Below are 22,284 nucleotides of genomic sequence, written 5' to 3'. Positions count from 1 at the left end.
TAGCGGTAAACTGAGACATACGGGGCTGGGCAAGAAGCTGAGTTTCGCTGTCGTAGACATCAACAGGGATGTCCGGTGGGTGAGCCGGAAAAGGGCGTTCCAGCGTGACAGAGTGCATTTCAACCGGAAGGAGGGAGCAGCCATCAGAAGACTACACGCGGCGCGAACTGTGGCTTTTTTTAGGGGGCCCACAGGCCTTTGCGAAGAAAGCGTAGACAAATGCAAGGAGCAAAGGGAGATAGCAGGGTCGGTGCAGGCAAACGAAAGGGACGACGGCGGCGTGTAAAGAAGAGAGGGGGAAACTGAAGATCGCGTACATGAACATGCAGGGTGGCAGGAAAAGAGAGAAGTGGATGGAGATTACTAAGCAGCTAGAAGAGGAATATATCCAGGTATACGCTGCGGCCGACACGCACCTACGGGACTTGGAGGAACCTCCGGTAATCGGAGAGTATGTATGGGAAGGTTGTAACAGGACGGCTGGATTGAAAAAAGGCGGAGGGGTAGGTATGCTTGTACGACAGGCGGCTAATTGGAAGAGAGTGAAAGAAGACTGTAAAGCACATGTGTGGATGAAAGGGATAGTGGCGGGTAGGGAGATGGCTTTAGGGGTGTCTTACCTGTGGGCGGGTAAGGATAGCAAAGAACAAAACGAAAAACTGGTGGCGTGTCTAAAAAAGGACATCGAAGATTTGAAACGTTCCGGGGAGGTACTATTGATAGGGGACATGAACGCCCACATTGAAGATCTAGACGGGTACACAGACTTCAACGGAAATCTAATGCTAGATATGTGTGAGTACCAGAAGCTGATCATAGTAAAAAGGAACAAAAATGCGAGGGTCAAATAACGTGGGAGTGTGGTAGAAGACAGTCGAGTATTGACTACTGCCTTATTTCAGAGGGACTTTATTAATGGTTGGATGAAATGACCATAGATGAGGAAGGGGGCCACAGTCTGGGCAGTGACCACAAGCGCATAAACCTGAGTTTTGGGAAACTGGGGGGCGAAAAAACGGGTCGACCAGGACAGCGCACAAAGTTAAACAGCAAACAAATTGCGGTTATAGCCAAAAGCATACCGGCTGACATAGAAAGAAATCCTGGAGAAGAGTGGGAATATGACAGGCTCATCAAGACTATGCAGGAAAAAATAGTCAAGGGAGAGGGGGCCAATCGATGGAGAGGAACAAAACACCCAAAAGCTGGTGGAACAAAGAAATCAAGGCGGCGATAGAGAGGCGTAAACAGGCGTCTAGAGAGCACAGGCAGACCAAATAATGGGGAGACATCAGGAGGAGGTGGACCTAAAACGGGAGCAGCATAAGCAAATGAAACAGGAAGTGCAGCAATTAGTGCAGGCGAAAATAAAAGAGGACAGCGAGCGATGGGTAGCGCAAATACGAGGAAGGGGTAGAGACACGCCGAAAAGGTTTTGGAACCATGTGCAGGCATTAGGGAAGCGTACGAGTCCCACAGAAGGAGGTACTATAGAAAATGAGCAGGGGCAGGTGCTCAACGGAGAGGAAGCATTGACATACCTACACAAAATCATCACGGAGAAGTTCGGTAAGGTGGATGAAGAGGCCCCGCAGCGACACAGAGATGTCGCTGCGGGTAGGCCGGAATGTCTGGATAATAATTGGGGACAAGCTGATATGGAAAAGAGCAGAGGAAAAAGTCCCCAAAAATACCGTGGCAGGCACGGATGGGATACCGATGGAGTTGATTAACCAGTTAGGACCAAAGAGCAAGGGAAAGCTACTGCAGGCCAACAGAACAAGGATAGAAGAAAATGGAATACCGGCCGCGTGGCAAATGGGCAGGATGAACTTAGTGTACAAGGGCAAAGGAGTCAGGACAAACCCGAGCTCGTATAGGCCAGTAACCGTCACGTCAGTGCTGTACAGGTTAGCAATGCAGGCAATGAAGTTCGAACTGGAGCAGTGGGTGGACGAAAATAGGATATCAGGGGAGCTTCAAAATGGCCTTCGAAAGGACAGAAGACTAGACGACCACTTATTCGTGGTAAGCCAATGCAAAACCGACCGTGGCGCAGATGCGGAAAACCGTGGCGCAGATGCAAAACCGACCTTTGTGATTAGCCTTTCTGGACATTAAAGCGGCGTATGATAATGTAGCCAGGGAGCGGTTTTGGAGTATCCTGGAGGACGAGGGAGTTGGGGCAGAATTCATTAGCTTACTCAGGGAGCTACACTGGGAGAACCAAGTGCAAATAGTGTGGGAGGGGGTAGCATACAATAGGCCTGTATACACCTACAAGCATTTGAAACAAGGATGTCCTCTCTCTCTGCTGCTGTTCATGATCTACATGGCGGGGTTAGAAAGGAAGCTAGAAGTCAGCACGCTGGGGTTCGACTTATCCTACATGAAAAACGGTCAGGTGGTGGAACAACGGGTTCCGGGACTAATGTATGCAGACGACATATTGTTGATGGCGGACAACCAGATAAGTATGCAGGGCTTGATGGATATATGCGGTGAAGAAGCGACGCACCTAGGGCTAATCTTTAGCAGAGAAAAATCTGTGATCATGGTCTTTAATGACGACGAGGAGCATCAGTGCTGCAAGTAGAAATACCATTGGTGAAAGAGTGTAAATATTTAGAAGTATGCCTGAACAACAGTGAAGATTACACGCGGGTGCATGAGGCTCACCTTAAAACGAAAAAAAAGACGGAACGCGGCTATAATGAAGCATAGAGCCCTCTGGGGCTACAGCAAATACGAGGTGGTAAGGGGAGTCTGGAAAGTGGTCATGGTACCAGGATTAACTTTCGCTAATTCGGTTCTCTGCATGAAGCCAGAGACCCAAGTGGGCCATGAAGTAAATCAGAGGGCGGTAGGCCGATTGGCCCTAGGGGCACACAGCAAAACTACAAATGAAGCGGTAAAAGGGGATATGGGCTGGTCGTCTTTCGAGGCAAGGCGGGCGCTGAGAAAGATAAAGTTTGAGGAGCGACTTCATGACATGGAGGATAAAAAATGGGCCGCGAGGGTGTTTAAGTACCCGTATATGGGGAGCGTGGACACGCGGTGGAGACGGAGGACCAGAGAGCTGACCAAGCGGTACGGAAAGTCGGTAGGGGAAAGTGGGGTGTACACAACAGTTAAAAAGCAGGTAAAGGCAGCAGAGACGACGAAGTGGGCACAAAGAATGGAAGCGAAAAAAACCCTGGAGATTTATAGGGCAGAGAAACAGGAAATTAAGCAGGAGGGATTCTATGGCAATAGGAGAGGCAGTGCGTTGCTTTTCGAGGCACGGGCAGGGTGCCAGAGAACCCGGGCATACACGGGTAGCTACAGGCAGCAGGATGAAACGTGTGCATGCTGCGGTAGTGATCGGGAAACTACAGACCTTATTTTCAAGAGCTGCACACAGATACGGCCACCGCGGGGTGAGGGGGAAACGACGCTGGCAGAGGCTTTGGGATTTGGGGCAAGGGGGCACCTCGACTTCAAGGCCATAGAGGTGACGAAGAGGCGACTGGAGTGGTGGTGGAAGAAAAGTAGGGAAGGGATGGGTACGCAGGCGGAGTAATCATACGGATGAGAATTTAGAACAGCGAAGGGAGAAAAAAGGGGGGTGGGGCGATGAGTTTAAAACAGAAAAGAGGGAGAGATGGGAGGGAGGAAGCAAATCTATAGGTCGGCTGGGAGTAGGGAAAGTAAACGTAATAAAACAGGCAAGTCGGTTGCTGACAATCGACGCCCTGATTCAAAGGCAAATTCACTAATCATCATCATCACCATCACTCCAGCGCAGGAGGCCTATATTGTGAGGGTGATAGCGTTCGTGACGCTTCGTGACTGTATCCGGTAGAAAGTCATTCGGTGTGTGGTTCTTGGCGGCTTCAGAGGGGCGCTGCAAGCCATGGCTTCCAAATTATGCGCCAGCGTGCCATGCCGTGCCGCGCCAATCTGTGGGAGCTGGCAACGCACGCGTAATTGAGAAGGTGAATGCGCATTTATCCCGATGAGTTATCATTCAGCTCGGCACGCAAGATCATAGTTTTGAAGCCATGGCATGCAGCGCCTCTCTGACGCCGCCAAGACCCACACACTCAAGGACTGTCTACCGGATGCAGTCACGAAGCGTCACGAACTCTATCACCCTCACATTATACCACAATGCGTCGACTCGCTTTCGCAAGCGTTCACCTGTGGCGCAACAAGCGTTGGCAGCCACGAGCTATGAGTATCGCGTTTCAATCGCTGAGCACTGTACCTGCCTTTTCGTCTGACTCACCGGCATCCTGCTGAATTACTCCTCTGCCTCTACTTGCCGTGGACAGCTACTGCACTTTACCAGCTTTCTACGCCTTTTCGTCATCTCAGCTGTAAACACGACACAACGAGAAAGAACCGTGCAGGCAAACACTATGCTTCGGCGGTCCTCCCCTGTCTCTGTTCGTCCGCTGTCGTTCACTGCAGAAACAGACGGTTGTTGGAGCACACAAAAAACACGTCCGCACCGGTGTACTACACACCACCCATTCGAGACAACTCCGTCCTCTATGAGTTGGTGACGCAACCGCCGGCGAGGCGGTTCGCAGCGAGGCCAGCGGCGGGTCAGGCTAATGCCCTTACGCGACGTTGTACCTGCAGGAGACCGAAGAAAATCTCAAACCACAACCATTTCGCAAGAATGGAACTTAGAGCATCTTTTCCCGATTCTCCCCCGTAACCCCTTCCCCATTTGTTTTGAGCAGCCTTCTCATCCCTTTCTTCAAATTACCCCACTTGCCTTAGCAATCTTTAATTTTAATTTTTACAATTGGTGTACGGTTGCCTCAACGTGCAGCGATGCCCCCAACGTCCCAACTGCTTTTCTAAATGTGACCGACTACAGTGCACAATATTTTGGGGACCGTATAAAAACGCCGTGTAGGCGGAAATCATGGAGGAATCGGTCTGTGGCTATTAGAATAGTTCCTATACAGGGAAATAAACGCTTGTAATGCTTTGCTTTTTGTACGCAACTTGAAGGCGAAAGTGGTTATAGGGTACATCTTTCAACGTCGTACCCCACGTCTCAAGTCAATTTGAGACACCGTCACGCAAGGCTCGCCTTTCTCTCTTATCAGTTGGCTCCTTGGGTGCTTCGCTGCGGCAGTAACACGTGACTGGGCGAGGCTGAAACGGCTGCATCGCCGGCTCTTATCGCTCCGCACCGGTTGGACCACATGTGCGCTCTTGAGCTCAGAAGAAGGGCGTGACTGGGCGATTCTTCAGCTGGCGCTTTGTCCGCCCTTCCTCCATCAGTCTCGCAGTCAATGGCACTACGCCGAATCTGTCTTCGTGTGTGTGACAGCGGAAGAGAAAGGCTGAATTCCATCATGCAATAAACATACATAGCCTGCAGGCTGCAAAGCCTAACTTTGACAAACACAGTCTGCGTAGTCCTGGCTTGCGCTTCTGATAACCAGATTTATAATTATCAACCCTTCGCCTTTCTTGCGTTTGAGAGGCTAAGATGAGCTAATTATAGGAATAGCTGTGTATCCTCCGAATCGTGGAAGTTAGACGACTACCTAAGTTGTTCTTACGATAAAAAAACATCACTGTGCATAGGAAGCTAGACAAAAGATTTTAAACGTCTTCATTATACGTTTTTTGGTTTTTCGATTATTCTACTTTCGAAGATTTCTATATCTGTGCCTTCAACGGCGCCACTGTTAAATGTCTTCAAACACGTGCGTATTGATGTACCAATTTGCACCAAGGCGCCCGTGTTAAATTTCTGGAAGCACGTGCTTCTTTTCAATATTTTGACAAATTTGTGGACTGCGATAAAGTTGACAAATTTGCCCTATTAAACAGATTGGATTTGCTCCAAACAATTTGTTCATTCGCCCTTAAACATATGTTAAAGGGATAGAGGAGGTAATGGAAAGAAAAAAAAAAGAACGAATGGGGAGTCGTGATATTCCGCTAGAACAATATAACTCCGGTGACTTAGCTAGATTGATCAGTATCAGCAAACGAAAGAGAGAGTTGCATATATGCACATGTTTTATGGTTTTCAAGTTACGTTTCTCAGGAGAACTGCGTAAATGAATGTAGAGCAATTGTATTGCTTACTCTAAATCACATCCTTTTGCCTTGTGTAGATCCGCCGCATGACAACATTCATTCCAAGGAGGTTATTTAAAGCCGTAACCTTGCAACTCGTAACCTTGCAGCCAGCAGCATACTTGTACAAATAAAGAGTATTCAAATGTACTTGAATGCTCCGATTAGCGCAAAATGCACATAGCCAAGCTGCAGTTGGTTTCATCATTCCAAGGTAAAAGCTTAAAATCTCCCAATCAAATCATTTTCCCGCGGAGTCATTGATGTGTTCGTCCACGATGAGCACACGAATTTCTCTTTGTATTTGTCAAACTATGACTGAAAGACAAGCTTAAAATTTTTTGTAGCGTTTTTTCCGTTGTTGGTTTGGTTATATTGTCCCAAAGAACTCATTTGAGATTTATTTATTCCCTTCAGATATTTATTCTCCCTTTAACGAAACCATCAAGTCTGGGAGAGTGAGGGCACCAGCTTTGAACTATGAACTGAGTGTCACCTGTCCGAACTTTTCGACTGCTCGACTCAACTTTCGGATGCAGCATTCCGTTTCAGAAATTGATTTATTGGGTCTTCTCTAGTAATCGCAGATTCCTCTCAGCACGTTATAACAATTACGCAATTAGTACCACTCTTTCACCGTCACCGTAGGCGTGCATAACTGGCAGGCTCACTGAAATTACATTTTGTTCACTATAGGTGTTAGCTACACAGTAAAGCACAAACTGCCAAGTTTTCCAGCTTTTATTTTTACACTTATTTCTTTACGAATTACATTCGGACGCATTCCTTCAGGCCGACGATTACTGTTCACACACGGATTCCTAAGGGCGCTGACAGATTCCAACAAAAAACTTCCAAGCATTCCTGCTTGGCTTGTAAATCCGCGGGGCCCATTAGTTTGAATAAACTTCCTCGCAAAACATATTCCTCCTCAAATATACATGATTTGCTTAAAAGAAAACCACTAGCTCTTGAGTTATCACAGACATCGTCCTGCCTTATAATCCACTTGATTGAACGTTACCAATAAAGTTTTTCCCAGTTAGTTTACTACACTCAAGGGAGATCCGGGAGAAATCAAAAGCACTTGTACAAACGATATCTATTTTACTGTATTGGTTTGTCACATTCTTCCGTCTTCCCTACTACTGGCACACCCCACCATAAATACAGAGCTCTGTTCTTTTATTGACAGCGGAAAATAGGCCTAGTCGTGCGAGTTTCACCTTATGTCGGAATTTGACCCTGAAGCGCACCGCGTGACTCCCACGAGCCGCAGCGCTGGTGACTAGCGCCGATGTCATCAAGTAGAGGTACGAGGAGCGGCTAGCCACGGCCTCCGCGATCGGCTGCCGCCGCCGGCAGCCGATCGCGGAGGCTGTGGGCTGGCTGGCGAGCGAGGCGAGGTGAAGCAGGTCGCGTAACGACAGGTGTTTAAAGGCCAACTGCACTCAAACTTTCGACAACGTAAAAATATTGTCAGCTAATAGTACACACGAAAAGGATGCGAAATGCCAAATACTGCGCTTCAAGCATCAACGCGCGCGACACAACCGGCTCGCGACATTGGCGTTTCCGGAACCGAAACTGAATAGAAAAGACGGCCATAGTGGCGGCCGGACGTTACGTACTGTACGTGATGGAACGAAGCGGCCGCGCCAAGACCGGCGGCCGCTCAGAGCCGCCTTCAAATTCGCGTGGTAGCGCCGCGTTTCGCTCTGTTATTTCCACAGAAGAACTTCCACTAACGTTTGTCCATGATAGTGGAGTTAGGCGCAATTCCGGCATCCCATTGCTATCAGTCGAGATGAAGTAGACCACCCAACAGTAATTGGTTTTTCATCATAATAACTGCCCGAGTAGCAATTTTAGGCATTGCAAGTAAAAAAGCGGACCCAGATTTATAAAGCTACTTGCCCGTATGATATCGAAAGCAGCTTTAGATCGTTATAGCCGACGCCTCGGCTATCACATCGCTTTTTTTGAAGAGAACAAATCGCGCGCGGGCGGCGATCAATCACTATTCCTACTATACATTCGTACAAACAGCTTCGCGATTATCGGCCCAGTAGTTTTCGCCTTGCTGCACACCGAGAATCAAATTATTGAAGTGACCTGAAACTATAGGCCAGCTTCCAGAGCTAAATGATCGATGCACTAAAGCACAAAAACATTTCATATATCTACCGCTTTTTTTCTACTTTTACCGAAGATAGGTGCTGTTGAAAACATTTTGTTTTCAAATAAACGAAATCTAAAGCTCAAAGTAAATACTTCACTCGGGAATTGAAAGAAAATCTAGTCTATTATTTAGGAGAGGAGTAGTTTCGTCAGTTTTCGCACTTGCGAAAACGGTGTCCGATATTTGTGGGGATGTATTTGTTACTACGAGAAAGGCTGATTTCGGTTCACTTAGCGAGTGAGGCAAAGATAGCACAACTGTTTATATCCGCGTGTAAAACAACTCTATTTAGGTCATCAAACTTTTGGAAAGATCTACAGAATGGAGGCGGCGTTGGGCCAGCCCACACATGGCCAATATTGAACGCGGAAGTGCAAGCGATCAAGCATTTATAAAATATCTTTTTTGTGGTGAATGAAATAGGAATGACAAATGTAAGGCAAGTGCTCGTTTCGGGCTATTTTTCCTTTGAGTAAAAATATTAATAATAAGTAAAAAGAGTTAACTCCAAGACACTCCCAAGCGCGTGAATAGTTTGTAGGCTCCTAATTTTTTTGCATTGAAAAAAAAATCGCGGATATTACTGCCTGTGCGTTTAGTTTAAACATGTGATTGCGACGGCAGTACAGCGCGCTGGTGTAGCAGAGAAACCCCGGGCGAACGCATCCCTGCGCCCGACGGAGCACCCTGCAAGTCGCCGGAGAAGCGCGAGCTTCACGGGACAGGTTCCCCGAGCTCCGTCACGGGCCGCTTGCATGGCCTCCGCGATCGGCTGCCGGCGGCGCGCTGCCGGCAGCCGATCGGGGAGGCCGTGCCGCTCGTAACTTGTTTCGAGGACTCTCCGCCAGTTGCAAACGTCGTCTGCTGGGAGGTATTTTGAACGGCGGTACCTAGCGCTCTCTGTGATTACGAAGCTAAGGATTTCGCCATGGTGATTTTAAAAGCATAGACTACTTGTTTGAAAAAAAAATTGAGAGCAGTTGGCCTTTAAGGTGTAAAGACGCACTGAGTTAAAGCGGAAATGGGACTACGAGCACGCAAAGCGGCAGAATGAAATGAGTGCAAACGGGAAATTCGGCTAGCTAATTCTCGGGACAACGACGCAGGGAAACGTCAGCCACCAGCGTTACAGAGGCAAAAGATACCTCCCCTTCGACAACGGCTTCGTAAATTATTTCACCATACTAGTGAGTGCTCCCTGTACGAAACACTTTGTTAGCCATATTGTTCGTTTGCAAACTGTGTTCGGAATCACAACCGCGCCTAGCCAGGCTAAACCGCAGCCATTGTTGTTTTTCAAGAGCCTGTTAATGCTCCATACGTTAGGGTGATTCAGCAGCTGAAGCAAATACTAAACCCTGCATCTGTATCTATCCTCAAGCCTCGGTCTACAGACGTTTATGAAACGCAAAGCGAACCCCAACCTCGCATATTTCTATACTCTTTCGTAAGTACACCCGAGCTTAATTGCAGGCATCTTGTGATTATTTTAAAACATTTACGTCCGACTGTTTATCTATTATTGTCCCCGCTAGTGTATTCGCAACTCTGACTCCCGCAGCTTTTTACGGTTCCTAAATTGTTTGCCCCTGCTCAGTTTTTCTCACAACCCACGCCCACCCTCTCCAGAACCCACAATTCATGAATATCGACCGAATACACCGGCTTAAGGTAAAAATTCAATATTGCGTTACCCTTCTCGCGTTGCACTGGCGCTCCCACTACAAACATGCGATATACAATAGTTGCTTTATGAAAGGCTATGGGTTTATGGCCCCAGAGCCGGCTCTTTATACCAAGGATTGCTTTGTGATAATCAAAATTTTTCACTTAGGGAAAATTGTTTCACAAGAGTCTCGAATACCGCATTTCAATTTCCCCACACTTAAAGCAATTGTGACTAAGATGGTTCATTGGAGTTGGGATTTGTAATGTTCAACATACGACTGCAACATTCACTAATGCAAATATTGGGTAGTTCTATTTCTTCAACTATTTGCTGTTGTGTAAATAATGTGAAACATAAGGCGACAACTACTGGTAGCAACTCCATTTTATTTGCGATTCGTAAAATAATTAAGGTGCCAATGAAATTAGTGAAGGCAGTCGCGCCAACGTAATGCCGGTTAGTGGTTTGTAAGCACTGTTTCTAGGTGCCTTTCAATCGTCCAGCAATGATAGGAATGCAGGCAGGACTGGCTCTTCAAGAAGATCCGGGAGATCGAATGCAGGGTAGGGCATTCCACCAACAGGGTTTACACCGTGGTCTTCCGGGGTGGCTGAGGCATCTTCGTCGACTTGTTCATTTGAGGGAGCGTCACCACCGATGGGCACCTGGTCCGCGGTACTGAAGGGACGAAACGTCTTGGAAGGCCCAGGACCATCTGCAAGTGAGATAGAAATGAGCAAATAATATTAGCCTAAGGAAATATCTTCCTGTAAAAGATTTGAATACGGCCTTCCTACAGGCTGCTTAGTGTACACGCTCAAAGATTATAAGCATTTTCTAATGGGCACAGCTCATGGCCATGTGAGCTAGCTATGGGGGAGTTAGCTAGCTGCCTAAACGACACACAATCACCCGAGTTTCAATAAATCACTGCAAACTCGAAACCGAAATGGACAAAAACCCACGTTTAAAAATGCACCCACACATATGCCAACCGCTGCAATTTCATTTAGCCTTTTAATCAGTAACATTAGAAGTCCAAACCAACCCGAATTTGATAATACAACCTAAATTGAAAACAAGTAGTGAACCAAAGCCACCAAGAAGGAAACAACCACTCTAGTTAAATAGCTGTAGCAGATTTCAAACAGATGTAGCGGAAATCGACATAAAAGCGCCAAAACCTCAAAATATACAAAAAAGTATATGAAAGTGACCTAAACAAACCAAGACTGCCCGAAATGTAATTTATAATGCAAAAAGGGGCGATGAATAAGTTTCATTCGTGATTGAAAATATCCGCCTCGAAGAGGACTAACACATCACACTAACTAAACCCTAAAAACTAACAACCCCTACTCTACGTTATCAGAAAGTCAAGCTCTCTTAACTGAAGTACGAGAAACGCAGAGATATATGTTCAAACGTGCACGCAGATTGCGTGACTTTTCACTTGGCTGGGCTCACCAGGAAGCGATTGTATGCTACAGGGAAAGGCCTAGAAAATTTAGGACCATTGAAACAACCGCCGAAAACCACTGTCTGGGAGCTGTTCATTCTGCGGTTTGTTATCACAGCACACTGTCCGAATTCATTTCAGCAACTTCACGAAAAACAATCAGCATAAAATGAAATTGAAAGTAAAGGTAAATGATTAGAAAATAGCTATTACATCGGTCACCCTACCAACACAACAAAATTATTTAAAAAAAACGCCAAGCAATTCCAGCACTAAAGACAACCGGAATACATTTTCGCACTTACCTTCAACTTGTTCTCCGGTGCGTTTCCCACTAGAAGTACTGGGTCCCGCTGCAGCAAAGCCGTCACCGCTGAAGCTCTCCATGACTCCTCCGGGCGGCGCTCTGTCGTCGCTCGACTGACTTCCAATAGGACCCCGTGCCTGCTCAGAATCGCCCGAGGCGTGCCCACTGCTTGAGGCTGCAGGTCCGTCCGACTCCTCCCCGGAGTCATCGTCACTGCTGCTGCTGCTCTCCGAGGAATCCTCATCGTCGTGGGGATGAGGCAACTCCCGCAGCAGGTTGTCCAGGAGCACGCGCCGCTGGATGCTCAGGTCTCGGGGGCTGCTCTGCAGGGCCGCGATCTTCTCCAATGCTGCGGAAAAAATAGCATCAGCGTTTGCTTCCATGGTAGGGAACGACACAGATACACGCTCACCGGGATACCTGGGAACCAAAAAAGGATGCCCGAAGCGAAGCTCAGCCGGCACCAGACTGATTATTTCCCTGCACTAGGGGCGTCCCACTTCCTGCAGTCCTCCTTTCCACCTGTGCATTTTGAGAAAGAGGGGGCCGATCTGACTTCCTACCGAGATATGAGTCACCTGACCTTTTTCTAAACCATCTGTGCAGATTGTGGTGGTTTAGGGGAAGTTTGTGGGAGGGAGAAGGTGACCTTGACCCTAATATTATTTTTCTTGTCACCATTTCACGAACACAAGGCATTTTCTGTTGAATTCTTCCCAGTGCCAACACCAGTGAAAAGCCATGTTGAAATATTCTGACTGAAAAGGTTCCAGAGGTAACCAGGCCCAGAGAATAACTAACATGCTGTGTGAAGGATATACGTCGCGAGGTCTCACATTTCGTATGAGACACAAAAAACAAACAAAAAAAAGCTAATCGAGAAACTTATCGATGCGAAAAAAGCAGATGCATGTGCGTCGAGATTTTAGGCGCACGTTAAAGATCCCCGTGGGGCAACGTCGTTCCAGAGTCCTCCACTGCAAATCGCTTTGTTGCCCATGTGTAGCTCTGACGTGTAAAGCCCATAGAAACGCCGGAACACAATGACTTCGGAGGAAATTCAACAACCACGTGCTACTGCTCGAGCGCATAGGTGGCGTTCATTGAAAAGTTCAGCGGGCGACTTCTTATCTGGGCAACACTGAAAACCGTCATGTCCGTGGCCACCGTTCCAGCGCATGCGTTTTGCGCCCGCATCTCGCGGAAGAAAAAACAACAGCGTCCATCGTCTGCTGCGTTTGAACGCGATCATCGGTAATGGCGTCAACAGATATATTTTTAATCGCACTCATGTTATGTGGGGGTGCTCTACCTGGCCTCGAGCAGTTCGCATCACCGGTGGATGAAACCGCGGCTGCAAACGGCACGCTTAAGTCCGACGCTGTAGGTGACGGCTGCCGCCGCGGATGTCGACGCAACTGCAACCGCTCCGTTCTAGGTAACAATAATTGAATCCAGTCTTGCCAGAAATCATCACAGCGTAGTTTGTAAATTGTACTTCGCATCTAATTCCAAAACTGCGTCCTCTAGGCTGGGGAATGATATTGGGGCACACGCAGACACTTTCCAGTTACTGCTTAAAAAATATAACCATTTACGTGCCCAGTCGCAAATCACACTCCTCCACGCTTGCCTTGTTCGGCTGTCAGGGTTTCGGGGAATGCTAGGCTGGCGATGTCGGACGCGGGCGCGACGCACGACCCCTCTTTGACAGTCTCTTGCGGCTGGTGAAGGAGCGACCCTTTTTGCCTGTCACTGTGGGGTACATTCCTAAGTCGAAAATCGTGGGTGTGCTGACCTGAATTCCCCAGTTCTTTATTTCTTTCGGTCGTCTTTAGTTATTTCTCTCCCCCCCCCCCCTTCTTTTGCTGATTCTTATAAAGAGAGGTGCCAATGTACCTTCTTCTTAGGTGTCCCTTTTCAGTTCCTTTTTCTCTTTTTGTTGTACAACGTGTCCATAATTCTTTCTAAGCAAGGCGCATTGTAGAGCACCTCTTTTCCCAAAAAGAGGAAGAGCACTGCATGCCCTGCTCATGTGTATATTCACCGTTTCTCGCTTGTTTTAGTGATTATATATATATATATTAAATATATATATATATATAGTCTGGAAACAAAAACTCACACAGAGCGCGACAAAATAAGGTTAGTAGAGACAGACACACACGAGAAGGACATTAAAAATAAAAATAAAAGTTTACTGACGTTTTAGGGAGGGGACTCTCTTTCTTCAGAGTTCAAAATAAGGTCGTTTCAGAGTTATATATATATACAGAAAATGTAGCATGGTAAGAGGAGGGAGAGTTTGTAAAATTGGATCATGGTTGGTGGGTAGCAAAAGAATGAAGAGAGAGCGGGAAAATAAATTGTAAAAAGGATAATAAGAACACAAAGTCACGCGATACGAACATGGGAAAAAAAGAGAGAGAGAAGAACCAAACACAGAGGAAAAAATCATTAATTAAAATAAAAATAAATAACCAGGTAATTTTCCCCTCCCCCGTGACAACGGGGGTGAAAGAGGGGTCAAAACAAGATATGCCCATGCACGTGTTTGACATGGGCAAAAAGATTAGTCACGCAGAACGAAGAAGTTCCAAAGAAGATATGCAAAAGCACACCAAGGGCGAACATCTGCCCATTCACACCCGTTCTAAGAACCCGGGTAAGGTCATTGAAACCTGAGACACGTGGCTTCTGTTGGTGGGAGGCAAGGGTCGCGCCCAAAAGCAGTAGCACAGGCAGTTTCGACAGGAAATGAGTGTACATTGGTATACAAAGAGCGGAAGAAAAATCAACAAGGTAATTTTCGCCTCCCCCGGGGCAACGGGGATGAAAGAGGGGTCAAAACAAGATATGCCCATGCACGTGTTTGACAAGGGCAAAAATATTAGTCACGCAAAACAAAGAAGTTTTTCGTTATCTGTTTATTCTTTATCTGTTTCTATGACCAACCATATCCTCCCCTTTGCTTTCCGAGGTTTTCTTGACTGCCAACCCTTATTTCTATCTTATTGCAACGAGCCCCTCATTTCCTATTCTGATTCGCTACATGCATTGCCAGGGCCTCTGTTCTGGCAGTCTTGGTGCCATAGGGAGCGTAAGAGCGTTCAACGCTGGTCGACCACTCTCGACGTGTCGTAGACACTCGAGTCACGGCCCGGGGATTAAAAAGAAGGTTCCCTTCACCCCGAGAAGTCGGGGTGGCGCTGGCTACCACCCCCAAGCACAGAAAAAAATTACATTACCATAAATACCCCAGAAAGTGGAGGGGAAAATAGCCCCGCCGGTAGTGCAGTGGTTATCGCACCAGTCCGGTATTATGGAGGTCGTGGGTTCGGATCCAACCTGGCGGGCATTTTTTCTCCACTTTCTTGCTTTCAAAATTTTTGATCTCTCTCTCTCGATATATATATATATATATATATATATATATATATATATATATATATATATATATATATATATATATATATATATATATATATATATATATATATATATATATATATATATATATATATATATATATATATATATATATTCTCTTTTTTTGGGGGGCGAGGGTTATGTTCGTGCATGGGCATGAAATTCAGGCAATACTTTAGCACAACCGACATATCTTTCTGCATTTGAGGCGTATCTACTCACATTTGGCGCATCGATTCCGCGTTCATGTCTTGAATCATTGCAACTGGGAATTCTAAGCTTTCCAAAACCGCAACTTGGTGGTGTCTGTACGCGTGAAGCCCATTACACGACACCGGGTTTGTTGATTTGGCAATCACTTTTCCTCCTATATAAATACAACTGTATTCGATTGTAACAGAAAAAAAGTGTCGGTCATTTTAAGCATCCCAAAGCCCCTTGCAATGCCCTTGCTGTATTTCTGCCACAATTGCGGCGGGTGGTATACCTCAAAATAGTGCCGTTTTACATTCCAGGGCTGAAAGAAATACGGTCCCGCCGGAGCTGGACGCGAATTTTTTGAGCTGACGTCTTCAGACAAATGTGACCACACCGTTTAGCGTGCTTTTAGCAGGGGCTTTACCTCCTGCGACATCGTGATGATTAAGAGGGCGAAGTACCACGCGCCTGCAAGACAGAATGGGAAAAAGACGCCGACTTCAAAGGTACGTGATAATTTTTATTTTACTTGGGCCTGTATTGGGACACGTAAAGCAGTTAACTTGTTGTGCACGCGAGTAACACCGGAAAAGTTTTGTGAATATTTTTTCTGTTGTATTTTTATACTGGTTGTCCTTTTCTGCTTCTGGTGACATGGCCTTTGGCCGTGCTTGTAAGAAAGATATGCGTCCCCATTATGAAGGCACGAAGATGCACTGCGCCACAGGAAAACATAAAAGCAATATGACCTTGGTCGCCAAGCTTCCAAGAACTGCGATGGACTGCTTCGTAGCCGCAATGATCAGAACACTGGATTCCGACTCTTGCAACGTAGTCAAGGCTGTTGAGTGCGAAACGGCAAGTTTTGTAAGAACTTCACACCAATATTCGAAGACTTCATTCGAGGTATTTTTAGAGCGGTTCAACCCAATGACAACAAAAAGTGCAGCTGTCACCCGCCCAATTTTTTACCAATATCACGGGAGCATCGACCGTTCGTTCGCTCAGCGCCGCGTGATGGAGGGATACTGCAAACTCGGCGAGAGTAGCCGCATCCGCACTAATCAAAGTCCACTGCTTCCGACGTCTGCTAGGCTGTGCCAAGAGAAGACTGCCACCCCCGATTTTCGTTATTCGCTTATCACACTCCCTGCCATGCTCGAAATTTTTCTTCAAGACCTTGCACGTGGCGCCAATTGAAAACAGAGTAATCAGCGTTGCCGAACGCAAGGTTCGTTCAGCGCAAGGTTCGTTCGGCAACACTGATTACGCTTTTCAGTTGGTGCCACGTGCAAGGTCTTGAAGAAAAAAATCGCGTATGGCAGGCAGTGTGGTAAGCGAATAACGAAACGAAAATCTGGGGCGGCCGTCTGCTCTTGAAACAGCCTAGCAGAAGACGCAAGCAGCGGCCTTTGCTTAGTGCGCATGCGGCTACTCTCGCCGAGTTTGCCGTTTCGTTCCATCACGTGGTGCTGATCGACGGTACAGTCGACGCTCCCGTTATATTGGTAAAAAATTGGGCGGGTGTACGTGCTCCAAATGAACACTATTTTGTTATACACCTTCCAATCATTCTGTAAATATAATGAATTGCTCGTAACAAGCATCTTAATAAACGTTTGAAATAAACGTTTGAGGCAGTCTATGTGGCTCTAAAGACGTTTTACTGCAAAAAATGTAGGGGCGGGTTGACTGTTGATAAGACTATCCCAGAGTCTGCCGCCGCTCATGAACTCTACCACCATGAGAAACTGTTGGACCGAGAGGGTCTAGTGTACCCATCGATGTTAGCACTAAACACTGTTGCGTAGAGCTACGTTGTCGCAGAACAGCTCGCTATGCACACTGAACTCCTTGGAATGCCCGAGCAGCGCCAGGTCATCATGATGCTGACACTGCAACTTCTGGCCAACGAAGAACAATCTGACTTCGACACCTTTGAGAATGGTCACACGAGCGAAGCAGTGCTAAAACACATTGTGCAGTGCAGCACGAACTTTTTGCTGGAAAACTTTCGGTGGAAAACTGAACGAGAAACTTGTCGGCGCTGCCGATAAGCAAACAAAAGGAAAGCCGCGACAGTCCAGAAAAAATAGATGTATTGCACCCAATCTAGCACAGACACAAAAAGAATCTGGGTTGTATAAACAGAGGCTTTGCTACTAAAATTTTCTTCGCGTCAATTTCTTTCAAAGTACACGCATGCTCGTTCTTCATAGAAAAAATAAACGATTTCCGAGCAGTGCGTCTACGCCACGGTCGCTCTTTACCAGCGCTCCGAAGTTTCGCGAAGCCGCCCTATCATGTGACGTCACGAAATGAGTGCTACAGCTTCTCCCAGTCCAGTCGCTGTTCGGTCTGCACGGTGCTGGGGGTTGAGGGTAAAGAAGGCCTATAGAATTGGCAGTGGTAGAAGCGAACCGGGAAATTTGGATGCTCGGTAAAGCAATAAATTTTGAGGTGGAGGACCACAATAGAGATGTGCACCCTGCGGGTCGGGGCCAGACTGAGTGCGTTTCACTGAGCGTCTAGCGAAGCAGGTGTGGAGGCGGTAGCTGCGCGGGCGGTAGATTTTTTAATGGGACCACGAGCATCCCGGAAGCCGGTCAAAATAACAGGCACAGTGAAAATACGGTAGGACCCGCCGCGGTGGCTCAGTGGCTAAGGCGTTGTGCTGCTGAGCAAGAAGTCGCGGGTTCGATTTCCGGCCGTGGCGGCCGCTTTTCTGATGGATACGAAAAGCAAAAACGCGTGTTTGTTCGAGATTTGGGCGGACATTAAAGATATCCAGGAGTCAAAGTTAATCTGGAGCCCTCCACTACGGCGCGCCTCATCGCCTGCTTTGCCTCGTCGCGTTAAAACCTACAATCAATCAATCAAGAAAATGCGCTAGGAGTAACCGATTGCAATTGAGGTCAAAAGTATGGCCCAAAATAAAAGAACTGAAATTAGCACACATCGAGCACAAAGATTTAGAAAGGGGCATGGGATAGCAATTAAGGCGAGCGAAGAGGTAAACGACGTCCCCCCGGTGACCGATGCTTATCCTAAACATCAGAAAATAGTTAACCGAAAGAAAACGCGAGAATTTTCTAAGATTAACGACATAAAGATGCACGGGCCAGATCACCGGAGAAATGGTTAGAGGTTCACAGTCAGTCAGAAAAAGAAAGAAGCTGAAGTATATGCCTGTACAGAGACTTTTCATGTGGGTTTAGAAGAGCCACCAGTAATGCATGAATACATTTTGCAAGGCTGTAACAAAACCTTAGGTATTAGGAAAGAGGGAGGGGTCGGCATGCTTAGTCAACAAGGAACCAATTGGCACAGAGTAAACAAAAACTACGAATAACAAGTTGGTTGAGGGCATGATGGCAGGAAGAGAAACGCTGTTCGCAGTCGCCTATCTGCGGCTCAGGAATAATAGTGAGGTTAGAGAAAAGAATGAAAAACTGGTAAGCTGCATCAAGCGGGATCTCAAGCAGTTAAGACAATCGGGAGAGGTGTTTCTAATGAGAGACATGAATGCCGACATTGAGCACCTGGGTGGATGCACGGACCGCAATGGCAAACTTTTACTAGATATGTGTGAAGAACATACTCTCATTGTAGTAAACAGAGAGAATAAATGTGAGGGACAAATTACTCGGAAACGAGGGAAAAAAACTGTCCAGTATAGACTACGGCCTCCTATCGGAAGGATTGTATGACAGGTTGACTGTAATGCAAAGAGATGAAAAAGGAGCCCACAGCTTATGGAGTGACCATAACGGAAGGTCATCAACCGAAAACGGGGGTTTGCGACTTGAAATTAAACGACTTGCAAATGGCAGCATTGCCAAAAGCCTAGAGAAGGACATCGAGACACAGCCTACGAGAGATGCGGAATGCAGCGAACTGATTGGGTTTATTCTATGAAAAATAAGGAACGCAAATGGATGCAACTACAGAAAAGGAAAAAGAAACCCTTGAAGCTGGTGCAACAAGGAAATAAAGTAAGCTATAACACAAACAAGGCAAGCATCGAGAGGGCACAGGGAGGCCGAACGAGTGGGAATGCAAGCACAGGAAATAACTTTGAAGTGGCACTGGTAACGCCTAAAGAAGCTGGAAGTACACAAGCTTGTACAGCAAAAACTTAAGCTTAAACTTAAAAATCAATGAGTATGTTAATTTCAGGGCACCGAAATAACTAAATACCAGGCGCAAGTGTTTTTTTACGTCTCTTTTACCATTCAGCATCATTTATTTCGGAACATGCAGGCTCCATGCTTTCTTGAAAATGGCGCTCTCAGTCGTATGACGGGTTCTTTCCTTGAACTCACGCACTTTTTCAGCTGATAAATTAAAAGCATGTCGTGTCACTGACACACGCAAAAACGGTTCCTTGTTTGAAAACACTCAAACTTGTGTGGTAGTGAAAAAGTAGTTTCATTTTACTTAGAAAAGGGAGGATTTAAGAACAACTTCAGCGAAAAAGAGAGGATGCACCTCGAATTGTTGGAAACAGTCAGCTAAGAAGCCCTTGCATTTGAGGCTTCCTCCATTTATTACAACGTCTTAGCAACAAGCTGCTCCGCGGTACAAAGCGTTGGTAATCTGAATGATTGTCGAGACTTTATCGGGGATGACTCGTAATTTCCTGAGAAAGGTATGCCCCTGATTCTGCGCAACAAGAATTTAGTCCAGAGATGGCGCGTCTGTGCTGGTGGCCTAAACGGGCCACGCAGACAATACACAAGTTTGATTCATTCGCAAGACTATCTCATTAAAATTATACTGATACCACTTTTAATGTAAGCTTCGCACACATAAACTACATATAGAGGAAAAAGTGAATGGCTATAAGACCCACACGCTCATTTCAAGCACTAGAACAAAGTCGTCATATGCCCTGTCGTGCGATTGACTGAGATCGACAAGAGCAGACACAAGTTAGGCAGGGCTTATAAACTTGCAGAACGAGATGTTTTAAGTTACATGTAATGCATATTCATTTTTAGCGATTAGAATGGTCGGGTAGAAGTTACGAAAGTACACGTTAATATAAAAGTGCCAGTGTGTACTGCTGTAAGTGCTGCGCCCACTATGTTTGTTGTAGCTGCACAGCAGTGCGGCACTTTGGGATTGTTTTAGGCGACACTGGCTTAGTGTTTTAGCAGGAGCCGAGCCAGTTCACTTCAGGAAGAGCCTTCATTCCAAGGCACACACTGGCAGCCTCAAAAAAAATCCCCAGCCGCGTACTATCCATGAGCTTATCCATACATGAGTCATCAGGGACGCATGCGCATCAGCACCAGTACGTCGGCGGTTCCAACAAAAATTTAAATAATGATAACGTGGCGTGAGCGCGTTGACGCGACATGACAGTACCTCCCACTTATTTAAAAACAATCATAGCCCCAACGCTCTGGAGGTCGCCTATCACAGGCATTTCGTCGTACATCTTGTGCCTGGTCTCAGCCCTGAACTTCTGTTGTATATCTGCCCCCTTATGGTTAAGCGTCCTGCTGGGAAAGCGGGTTGACCGGAAAAGAACCTCCGATGCATGTGGCAGGTCAATTTCAGGAATTACTTGCGGCTCCCGTGGCTGATCTAGGCAAGAACGTCGCAAATGGTCTGCGTGCACATATCGTACTCTGTTCCCAAAAACCACAAAATACGTGCATGAAGACTGCACTTGCGTGACTTTACCAGGGAGCCATTTCGCAACTTCTCCCCTCCCAGAACGAACAAGTACAAGATCACCAACTGCAAACAACCGTGGCCCTGCCACTTGTTGGTGACATTTGGAAAGTTTCGGTTTCGAAAATTGGGGCGATCCTAGCCGCAGGGTGCTGCGGCATGGCACTTCTTACTCGTTCCCTCAGCGTTTGTTCCTATCCACACCGTCCATGTTTCTGCGCCTCCTGACGCATGCGCAACAGCTCACCAGCCCCGATTTTTTTTTCGTTCTCACGGCGAGCCAGTTCGGTGCCTGCGCGAGTGCGCCGGCGTGTGAAGGTTTGCGCAGGTTGCCTAAACCTCTCCGCGGGCAGAACGTTTCGCTGCTGCATTATAAAATATATTCCAATGAATTCTAAACGTGAGGCTGCAGAGGAAGGAGCATACACAGTACTGTGCAGCTCTGTTGGGCAGCAACACACGGCGAAAGAGTTCGTCTAAGTTTTCCGTCTTTCCCAAAAGATGAGAGGTAAGCAAATTAGCTTTCTACAACCTATAGTGAATTCAAAAAGAACCAACTGACGGCACTCTTCTGTTTTCAAAATATTTCGTGCATGTAACGTGAAGTTAATGAGACATGTCAGTGATATTCCAGTGGAAAGTTATGTTCAAATATATCCCAGCTATTGCAGGTGCGCGAAGTTTTGATAAAAGTGAACGCGCCTTCGGCACGCACACTCTTGCTCGTTAGTGGAATTTCTGGCGGCATGTCGTTTTGCTTGTCTTATTAACCGTTTAAACGTTTATTCACGTTTCTTATCAATGTATTTTTTTCTTTGTTTCGTGCAGCATGTTTGAGTCTCGGTTCGGGCACCAAGTCGACGGCGGTTTGAGACTTCATTGGGCGTTTCCTCCAGTGACTCTCCTCAACCCTGTGAAAGTTATCACGGCGCACCTGCTCACAAAAAAGGCAAGTTCAGTTGTACACGCTTCTTTCCGTTCACTGCGTACCTACTACCACGGTGATTGGGGGTGTGAAGGTGCTGCGCCCTAACTAATTTTTTCTGCTCCACCTTGCTCCAAAACGTATATTTGAGGCGAAACTGCTGCCAAGCGTTGCTTCAGTGCTCCAAAAAATCTGACGACGTACCGCTGTGTTCAATGCGAGCTGATTTGCACACGAAGCAGTGCTAGGCCAACGTGAAATACATGCATTGTCTGCAGCCCCAATTGCAATCGTTTTGCTCATTCAAAAAACAAAGTATAATTTCCGGCTTTGC

The 22,284-nt window shown here is 46.7% G+C and overlaps 1 protein-coding gene across 1 annotated transcript; it reads right to left on the bottom strand.

Annotated features, from left to right (window-relative positions):
- Nucleotides 1-10,370: 10,370 nt before the first annotated feature.
- Nucleotides 10,371-12,130, bottom strand: LOC144160538 (uncharacterized). The gene is made up of 2 exons (XM_077691804.1): nt 11,712-12,130; nt 10,371-10,662 (listed from the first exon to the last, which is right to left on the bottom strand). Exons 1-2 carry the CDS (start codon nt 12,094-12,096, stop codon nt 10,439-10,441), a joined length of 609 nt encoding a protein of 202 aa, XP_077547930.1. The 5' UTR covers nt 12,097-12,130; the 3' UTR covers nt 10,371-10,438.
- Between the last annotated feature and the right edge of the window lie 10,154 nt (nt 12,131-22,284).

This window comes from Haemaphysalis longicornis, unplaced genomic scaffold (assembly GCF_048455015.1).
Source record: "Haemaphysalis longicornis isolate Haplotype H1 unplaced genomic scaffold, Haemaphysalis longicornis Haplotype H1 scaffold_105, whole genome shotgun sequence".
NCBI classification, from domain to species: domain Eukaryota; kingdom Metazoa; phylum Arthropoda; class Arachnida; order Ixodida; family Ixodidae; genus Haemaphysalis; species Haemaphysalis longicornis.
The sequence above is the reverse complement of the archived record's forward strand: the minus strand, read 5'-3'. Positions and strand labels throughout refer to the sequence as shown.

Coding starts and splice junctions, on each gene's coding strand:
- LOC144160538 (XM_077691804.1), bottom strand. CDS start 12,096: ATGGAAGCAAACGCTGATGCTATTTTTTCCGCAGCATTGGAGAAGATC. Junction 10,663..11,711: donor CACCGGAGAACAAGTTGAAG/GTAAGTGCGAAA, acceptor TCTCACTTGCAG/ATGGTCCTGGGCCTTCCAAG.